Source organism: Desmodus rotundus, chromosome 13 (assembly GCF_022682495.2).
Source record: "Desmodus rotundus isolate HL8 chromosome 13, HLdesRot8A.1, whole genome shotgun sequence".
NCBI lineage: Eukaryota > Metazoa > Chordata > Mammalia > Chiroptera > Phyllostomidae > Desmodus > Desmodus rotundus.
In genome coordinates this window covers 12,465,773-12,475,553 of record NC_071399.1, presented here as the reverse complement: position 1 = coordinate 12,475,553, position 9,781 = coordinate 12,465,773, and the positions used below count along the sequence as shown (strand labels likewise).

General features: G+C 39.7%; 1 protein-coding gene across 1 annotated transcript; it reads right to left on the bottom strand.

The window, feature by feature from the left end:
* Positions 1-238: 238 nt before the first annotated feature.
* Positions 239-9,537, bottom strand: FGF20 (fibroblast growth factor 20). The gene is made up of 3 exons (XM_053916459.1): positions 8,539-9,537; positions 3,089-3,192; positions 239-1,326 (listed from the first exon to the last, which is right to left on the bottom strand). The coding sequence occupies exons 1-3, from the start codon at positions 8,822-8,824 to the stop codon at positions 1,081-1,083; spliced, it is 636 nt and encodes a 211-aa protein (XP_053772434.1). The 5' UTR covers positions 8,825-9,537; the 3' UTR covers positions 239-1,080.
* Between the last annotated feature and the right edge of the window lie 244 nt (positions 9,538-9,781).

The window sequence follows — 9,781 nt, the reverse complement described above, 5'->3', positions numbered from 1 at the left end:
TGGGTAAAAGAAATGGTCTTTTCACACTGAATCAAAAAAAAAAAAATGTGTGTGATTTGCCCATAATGTTTGATAATCTTCAACATTAGAAGTTCTCTAAGTACTGGAGGTTTTCTCTAGGAAACTTAAAATTTTGTCATTTGAAAAATTATGCTATACAAGTAGACTTTGACCAGAAAAGGAATGAAGCCAAAACATAATATAAAAATGTTTAATTCCCTTTTGAATGTGTGTTGGATTCAATACAAATTGATAAAGCATTTTTCTAGGTCAAAGGAACCAATATTACATTTAGAAAGCAATTGACTGCAAAAAATATATAATCTATGCTATACTTTATTTTTGAAAAGAAACTCAAGATCTTATGCTATCTTTAATTATTGTAATAAAGATGTCTTCTTTACAGACAAAGACACCAGAACAAAATAATGGCACTATAAAGGGATTTTTCTTGTTTTTTTCTCTTTGTAACATCTTCATATAGCAGTAAAAAATAAACTCTTTAATAAATAAATATATAATAAATATTTGCAAATTGAGAATGTATAAATAGGTCCATCCTTTAAAAAATGTCCCGTCTTGCTGTGGCATGTTTCATGGTCCATGTTTCACCCAGGTTTTTTACCGAGAATGCCATAACCTGCAAAATCCTTCAAGGTCCTTAACATAGATGAGCCGTAATCCTGGCCAGCTGTGTCAGTCCATTTCTTCAACATGAAGTATCTGTTTTTAATGTAACTTTTAAAGTAAACATATTCCAGAGAGGTGAAGCACCGGAGCAGCAAACTGAGTGGGGTTCCCATCATGCACAGTGTAACAGGTTTCCGCTTCCATCTGCTAGTAAGGACCGAGCCAGTGCCCCTGGGGAACCTAATCCACTGATAAAGAGGGACCTTGATCTAGGTCAAGTCAAAATATGTTTGTTTGTTTGACTTCAGGATTCTTTCCAAATTCAGTCTCCCGGTGGAAAATAGGCTCTGTACCATTCTGAATGTCTTGCTGGGTTATTATTTTACCGTGGGAACTGTGATAAGAAAGAATGGTTGTGGTTTGGTTCTTCAGTAAAGAAACTATCGCACTTCAGGTGTATATGAGGATGTCCTTATACAATGCAGGCACTCTTTCTGGGTCCACTGGTCTAGGCAGGAAATGTGTAAATTTCTGATGCCTTTTAGATCTGGCACCGTCCCTGGGAGTTCCGTCCTTGTTAAGTGCCACAAAATACCTGCGGCCGGTGTCTCCGTGTTTGTATATGTTGGATGAATAGGTATTATACCAGTTCTCTTCAAATTGCTCCCTAAAGATGCATTCAGAAGTCAGTTTCTCCTAAAAGAGAGAAGATAACGACCATTAAAAAAAAATAAAAACCTTTGAGAGAATTTTTTTAGAAAAATCTCAACTTTGTCTTTTGATTTCTTTGCCTATAATTATATCCTTGGCAAGAAAGGAGAAAGATTAAATTGTTTTTACTTTATTTTGCTTTTAGTTCTTATGTATCTGGAATTCTTTCTCCCAGCAGTTCAGTTCAAGGAACTTTGTTTAATGTGAATTCTCAATTTTATTTTCAAATATTTAGACAATATTCTGAACTTTCTCATGCTCTATTTTATTTCCCTTCTAGTACTACCACCACCAGGCAGGCCTGGAGTTTATCTTGTTCCATCATTAGGTGCCAAAGTTCTGGGTAGAAAGTCTCTAATATATCTTGAAACATTTCAAGATCTTCCTAACATCCAATACCTAATTTAAATCATCACTTTAAATCATCTATCTTCACTTTATAAATTTATTAATTGTTTGATGATACATTCCCCATGCTTAACTTTGATCTGGAAGTTATTATTTGGTAAATGTGGTATAAAAGCCCAGTGATTTCTTGTTTCTTCAAAATGGGCTGTATATTATTCTAAGGGAAGAACCACAGTTAATTTTTTTAATCCAACACATACATGAAGAGGGAAAATTATGTGCATGTTTTTCTCCATCAATTGTAATTCTATACGTAGGATGATCACACAATGTAGTATTTCTCTTTCTTCTGAGCTGACAGAAAGTCTGGAAGGGACAAGGCTTGTCCTTACAAAGGACAGATATTAAATGGAATACCACTTACTGAGATACTATAACCAATTTTTATCAGTGTATATTGCGATCCTAACTACACATTGTGGTCTCAGTTGAGATTTTAAGGAAAACAAGGTACCAGCCAGTGCCATCAGCTAAATCACAAAAAGTAATTGTCTTGGTAAATTCTTAGAGACTTTGACTTTATGAAGTGATTTCATATGAGCACATGGATGGGAGAATGGCACACAATTACACTTTATCAATTTTCTTAAAATTTTATCAGCAATTGTGAACAAATAAAAAATATTACCAGTGAAAGAGAAAAATCTGTATTTTGTTGCAGATTGAGTTTGATATTATCCTGTTTCTCTAATTCTTGGATTGTTCTAAAAATACTTCTCATATTGGTAAAACATGAACCTGAAATATTTGCTTTAAGCCCCATATTTAAAAACATTTACAGTAGACCCACAAATGTACAATGCAACTCTGAACAAGCTCATGACTATTGTAATTATCAAGGCTGCATATATGGTCAAACTGGTGTGGTTACCATTATCTGTTGCATCTTGCAGTAATCTTAAGATTTCATTCATTCTTTCCCTGCATACAAAGATCAGCAAGTAAGGGATATATACTTGGCTATAGAAGATAATGAGTAGAGAAGTTTTACGTTAAATGAGTGTAAAGGTGAAGAGAATCTAACATGGCAGAAAGAAAATGCTCTCATTTTCTCCATCTTTAGTGGGAGTGATCAAAACATGGAGAAGAAAGACCCAAGATAATGGCCAGGGGAAAGTAGTGAGCTGTAAGCGGTATGTATGGCTTTAGGGTTTAGAAAATAAAACTGACATACTATACTATTTCCCAGACACATAGACACATATCACGATATAAATGTTTAATCTGTATATAAGCATATTTTGTATATTTCTTCAGAAATGCATTATTAGTAGATATTTTACTTACAAAATGGATAGTCATTGTGTTATGAATTACACAATTTTTTAAAAATACATACCGATCCATAGAGTTCTCCTTTGTCATTCATTCCCAGGTAAAGGCCACTGTCCACGCCTCTGATACTGACCAGTCCCACTGCCACACTGATGAATTCCAGGATACCTAAATTTATAAACAAAACAGTGATTTGGATTTATTAATTAAAATCTTCCGAACAGCGGTATAGCAATATTGCTACATACAATGATGTACGTGAGAGTCCTTTGTAAACTAAAAAGTGCTGTACAATCATCTTATGATGATGATTCTCCTACTTTATAGATGGGAAAGCCACTAGAAAGAAAAAGTGCTCATCGAGGTATAATGTTAAGGGTATAAAACCGTAAACCAGACTGACCTAGGTTTGGACTATGCAAGTCAATTGAACCTCAGTTTCCTCACATGCAAATTGGGTGAAATGCCTCCTACAGGAGAGAGGTAAGGACGGACACATTTAGGCATTCTACAAATGGAAGCTATTATTATCATAAATTAATAGAGGTGTTCCTAGTTGTCTGTGATGTCATGAGTTAATTATAACCATGTTTTATTAATTATACTTATGTGGGATTTTTTTTTGCTCACTATGAATCAAGTCCATCTTTCTCTAGCTGCAAGCAATATATCTTGTATGGGTATGTTAGTATTTTATAGTTTATGAGTCTTCTATTTACATTTTCTACCTGGTCCTTAAAAACAGGCCCCTAACATAGGTATGGAGATATTATTATCCCTATTTACATAAAAGGAACATATAAGGAAACTGAGGCTCAGAAGGTTTAGTGACTAAACCTAAGGTCGTGACATTTGTAACTCATAGAACCCAGAGCTGAACCCCACTTCTGAGCCCTGATCAAAGTTTCTAGTTCAGGACCCTGTTTTTCGAAGACAATACAGTGGTTTCAAAACTTTATAGATTATATGATATGCTGTTTTCTGTCACATGATTTTTAAAAGTAAATTTTATAATTCAAAGACACAAAAGAACTTCATAATTCACTAAATGTGGTAGGCAAATGCCAAGAATTTAGCATGAAAATCGATTTTTCTATCAGTAACTTTCCAGAATCATTTTCATTCATCAGAAGGTAAACTAGTGTCCAAAACTTTCCACTTAATACACTAAAATACCATAGGGGCAAAAAAAAGGAAAACCTTAATGCTTACCTCTGCAACACTCCTTTTCTAACCTTTGGACTAATGTTTTTGTCTTGTTCTTCCTCTTAGACTCTGCTGGAAAAGTATATAGACATACTTTCTGTACTTGCAACTTCCTTCCTCAATAGCTTTCTTCCTTCACCCCTTCACCCTCTCTTAAGCTCTACAAACAATATAAATGTGCACCATTTAACCTGACTCTTGCTTTTAAGTCATTTCTTGCTTTATTGTGCAAGCTTCTATTTGGACACGTGATGTTCCCAAGTCCAAGGGAAAGTACAAAATCTAGCTATTTGCTAATACGGAGGACTCTGTTCTGTCCAGAGCCTACTTAATTCTTTGGCAGAAATGTAGATTCTTAAGCTCTAAATGTAGATGCTTAAGAGCTCAAATGAGCTCTTTCAAACTATTAGAAGATCACGTAGAACACTAGAGGTATCAAGGATCTGAAAGTAACAATACACTACTAAATAGTCTATAAGTGGCTTGAAAGAGTCAGTGTCCCTAATTGAGAGGCTAAGGCAGAGAGAAGATAAGATATAGCAGGAAGACAGGGACTTTTTAGGATGGCCATTATAATGACAAATACAGAGGTAGGGAGTAAACATCAATTAAATTTACTGCTAAGCTCATCAATGAGTGATTCATATTAGAAATAAAAATATCAGGCAAATCATGATTGGTAGAAGTAGATGTGTTAATGGAATTTCATCCAGGATATACTTACAAATATATAATTACTTGAAGTTGTATTGAATGTTAAGTTCAAATTGAAAAGGATACTATGGCTCACATGTAACTTAATTCTCTTTAAGGATCTGATTTACATTAAGATGCTCCTGTCTTTCAAAGAACAGGAACTGATTAACTGATTAGGATGTATAATAGAACCAGTTTTCAATACAAGAAAATATGGTTCATTTGCATATAGACCAGCTATATAACAGATCTTATAAAGTATTTATTTTTCTTGCACAACTAAAATCACCTGTATTCTAATTCTCATCTTAAGATAATGCTATCTCGTTTTTAAAAATATGTAGTTGTAGAAAGATAAAAAATTACATATATTCTTAGAATAATTATATTCAATATTTTAACTTTATTAAATAACATCTAAAACTTCATACATAACCAGGTATAAATAATTTTGCAATGGCTTATAGGGTTGATGGGAAAAGGGTTATGTGTTTTTGTGTTCTCCTTAAAGATTTTAGCCACACTTTTTAATTCTGATCCTTTTTCTCCTCAAGGAAATAGTATACCACATAGTAATTTGTAATCATTTGATTCTTAAATGAGATTTGACAAGTCTTTCTTATTTATAATATGAGGTGGCAACTAAGCTAATTCCTTCACAAAGAGTAGACATGAAAAACTTTCCTTAAGAGGTAATCACGGATTTTAGATAGATTTTCTAATGCCCAGTGTCCCATAAAAAGACTTGGAGGTACTTTGTCTTTCTGGTATCATTTTCAAAGCCAGCCTTTTTAAAAATCATAATAAACAGGTGAGTCAACCCACAATGCAACCACATCAGACAAATGTATGGAGAAGAGGGGAGAATAAAGGAAAAGCCTTTAAAGAACTATGTTTGATCTCAGGCTAAGCTTTTTTTTTTTTTTAAGTAATGACTCCATGTTTATGTATTAGGTAAAGTCTTCCTACTGTACTACTGTGCAGAGAAACTCTATTATAAATACGGAGCTAACTCTGATAGGAAATTATTTTAACCTCACTGGGACCTTTCTGTCATTGATGTGGTTTGAAAATTTAAAATCCAGGATTCTGAACTTTTTATTTAATTATGGCCAAATCAGCATAAATTATCAAACATGTTAATTTACTTTTGCATCTGAAAAAGCCAATCTTAAGGTTTTTCAAAAATTTTTTTAATGACACAGAAATGAATATAAAAAACAAAAAAAGATCCCTAATTAGTAATTGAGACACTAGGATAGAAGGCAAAGAGAGAAAGAAGCATATAGTATTGTACACATTAAACATAAACTTTCTTCTTACCTACACTCCTTTGTCGTTAATGATGATGTCTGAACTATCAGAGGCCACCAGGATGCGCTCTAACGCATCGCAGAGTCTGTGCAGTCCTTTAGGCTGCCAGACTAATCTGGGTTATCTTGTCTTTGTGTGACACTAAATATTTTGTGTTGATATGGAGCCCCCCACCACAGAGTGACAGACCAGCACAAAATCAGTCTCAGTCATATTTTGGCAATTACTAAATACTTACACAAATTTTTAGCCAAAAAAAAAATTCTAGTAAGATAGTAATTCTGATATACAGTCTTCATTTCTTAAGGAATGGATTGAAATACCAGTTTATTGAGAGTTATCAAGTCTACAAATATTTGCCGATCTCTTCTAATAGGGTCAGTCTTGTAAAGAGACACAAAGTGGAAGAAGCCTCCCTTATCTTGGCGAGATTACAGTTGAATTACAAGTGTCTTAAAAGCAGAATTTCCAAGGCTACATTTTCACAGGGGGAAGCCTGAATATTTCCTAAGCTTAACTCCCACCTGGTCTACTAATAGGCCTTAACACATTTGTGTCCATTTCTAAATCTTCTGGTAGCTGGAGGATTTTCCTGTCACAAATGAAGGGCAGTAATTCTTTAAGGCAAGACAACTGAGCTGCCTGGTGTCAGCAAAGTTCTTTAGAATCAGAATCGCAGCCTCTTTAATTTAGAAACCACTTTCCAAGAGTGACCCAAGGTTGGCCACTAGGTCATGACACTCTTGAGTCATAGTCAATGGGAATTTGGAAGAGATCACTGGAAGCTGCAAACATATGGGTTTTACAAAGTTAATTTTCTCAGCCTTTGAGTGCTACCAAATGACCACCACATGCTCATTCCTACATCTAGAGTGACAAACGCCACTCAACCCAAAATTTACACTTCTCCAAATTTTAATGAGTACTAGAAGCCAAAGAGGAATGAGGGTGAAACAAGGAGATGAGGACAAGATAAGAGAAGGCCATTTAGAGAGGAGGTTCTCAGAGAATCCCACAGTGCTGAGCAAGGGAAAGGAAACTCGACACCGCGTTGAGCCCTTTCACACTGCCGCTGACAAGTAAATGGTATCTTAAAAAAAAAAAAAAAAACACCAGTGATTCTCTCCAATGATGTGCCACGTTTGATGATCAAAAATCCTTTCAGAGTGCTAGGCAGTTAACTCTAATATGAGAACTTCTGCAGTGGAGGAAAGATACTGAGATGTCAGAACCGGAAAGCGTCTTAAAGCGACCACCTATGTAACCCCACCATTGTGCAGTCAAGAAAACTAAGGTTCAGTCTAATCACACAGCTAGTTAGCGTTAGAGACCGTATGGTTTCCCAGTCCAGTGTCTTAACAATCAGTCGCTTGTTTCTTTCCTTTAACCCCTCTGCTCCCAGGCACTGCTGGAGGTATTCTGAAACCTGTCCCTGGGTGTTCCCACCCATATCGTCTTTCGCTTCCCCATTTCCTCTTACGTGCGGTCAACACCAAGATCTTTGCTTTCGGGTTTCACAATTTCTAGAAGAGCTTGGCGGAAGGACTGGGCATGCTCAGTAGCCAGGTAGGCGCGCTGTCTCTCTCTCTCTCTCTCTCTCTCTCTCTCTCTCTCTCTCTCTCTCTCATACACACACACACACACACGCACACACCGAAATAGGACTTTAAGGACGTAGAGGGCTGCTGCCAGGTGAGCCTGCCAGTGGCGACGGTGCCCTGGTCTGTTACGTCTTTAGGCGATCACCTCCCTTCTCCAGGTGGACACGTAAGTGCTCGCATCCCAGGCAAGAGCGAGCCTCGGAGCAGTAGCCCTGACTGCATAGTCCACTGCATAACTGTGGGGTGTGCTTGAAGAAGTGGGATGCTTCCTGGTATTAATTTTTGTTGATTAAAAAAAAAAAAAAAAACGGTAGACGGTCCTGGGGAAAACCTGAGAGGAAGTTGGAGGAAATAATATAGGGATTTCTGTAACACAAACAAAGCAAACAAATTCAAACACCTGCCTGAGAGGTAAGTAGTGCGAGCCAGATCCCAGACTGCAGGAAGGGCTGGGAAGCCCAGTGTGTGCGGAGCCCCCACCCTCTCTCCTCCCGCCCCCAGCGCCCGCAGCAGCAGACCTAAACTCGGGGAGAGGATGAGTCCTCGGGTTCGCTGCGCTGGCTTGCTTCAGCCCCGAGCCACACCTCGCACTGGAAGGGTCCCGGGGCTCGGCTCCGCGCAGCCCTGTCTCCCTGCGCAAGCAAGGAGGGAGGCGGACGGGATGGAGAGGAGCCAGAGTGGGGGCGCGGGTACGTACCGAAGAGGCTGTGGTCCTGCCGGGTGCCCTGCACGGTGCCGTCGGGCAGGATCTGCAGGTGGAAGCCGGTGCGGCAGTAGAGCTGCCGGCGGCGCAGGATGCCGTGCAGGTGCGCCAGCTCCGCGGCCCCGGGCCCCCCGCGGACGCCCCGCTCCGCCGCGCCCCGGCGCTCGCCCAGCAGAGGTGGCCGCTCCCCCGCAGGAGGCAGCAGGAAGTGCGAGCCCACCTGCTGGCCCAAGCCCTCCAGGCCGCCCAGGAAGCCCCCGACTTCGGTTAAGGGAGCCATGGTGGGGCGCGAGGGAGACGCTGAGTATCCGGGAAACAAAAGACCCCCAATAAAAAGTGTAGCGGGGATGGGGAGGTGAATGAAGAAAAATTATAGCGAAACAAGCGCAGAAAGTTAAGGCCCGGTTACTCCCGTGAGGTCGCTGGACGGACTTTGCACTGAGGGAGCCGGGAAGCTCTCGCTGTCTTGGAGCGATCTTCTCTGCTTGGGTAGGTGGGAGCTGGCTGCTGGCTTTGCAGAAACATCTATAGCCGCGCTGCCAACGCTGGGACAGGGGGCTGGGGGCTGGGGCTCCCACTCCGCAAACTGATCAGATCAGCCCTGTGTACATACACACCGAGTATATAAGCAGGTCCTCTTGACATATGCTAATCAAGTCCTTTCATGCGCGCTGGGGAGGTTCTGTTTGAAATCTTAAACCGGCCTCCTCTCAACACGTTTTTGCTCTTCGGAAGTGACCAAAAGGGGCCCTTGACGGTTTTCTATCCGTGCAGTCGCAAAAATCATTCCCACACTTGGCCAAAGCTGGCCAGCAACTTCGGAAAGGCGCAGTCAAGGCCCCTCTTTGCGGTTGTCTTTGGAACAACCTTGATGCTGCTCGGCTGCTGCTGTGCAACCGCCTTTGATGTGCGCTCCTTCGCAGTGATAGATGGCTGCTAAAAGGAGCCCAGCTTGGCAGGTATATAGAAGGGGAAGTGGGGAGGGAGGGGAGACTGGAAGGGGGATGGGTAGGAATGGAAAAGGAGAGAAGAGGAGGAGAATTGGACTCCTTGGGAGCTGCTGGGAGCCTGCAGTGGACAGGTGCAAAGAAAGGTAAGAGAGGGAAAAGGAAAAAAGGGCGTTACCTGAGGCTTAGACCTGCCCAGACACACATGAAAGGAAAATCAAAGCTTTTGACAGTTTAACTCGCTAATTTTAAAACACTAATAAAATGTAGAAGCATTACTCTTTCCTTTT

Bases quoted from the DNA above. Each gene is read 5' to 3' on its own strand.
- FGF20 (XM_053916459.1), bottom strand. From the start codon at position 8,824: ATGGCTCCCTTAACCGAAGTCGGGGGCTTCCTGGGCGGCCTGGAGGGC. The intron at 3,193-8,538 runs GTACGTACCCGC...TTATAAATTTAG, and splicing joins GCAGGACCACAGCCTCTTCG to GTATCCTGGAATTCATCAGT. The intron at 1,327-3,088 runs GTATGTATTTTT...TCTCTCTTTTAG, and splicing joins AAGGAGAACTCTATGGATCG to GAGAAACTGACTTCTGAATG.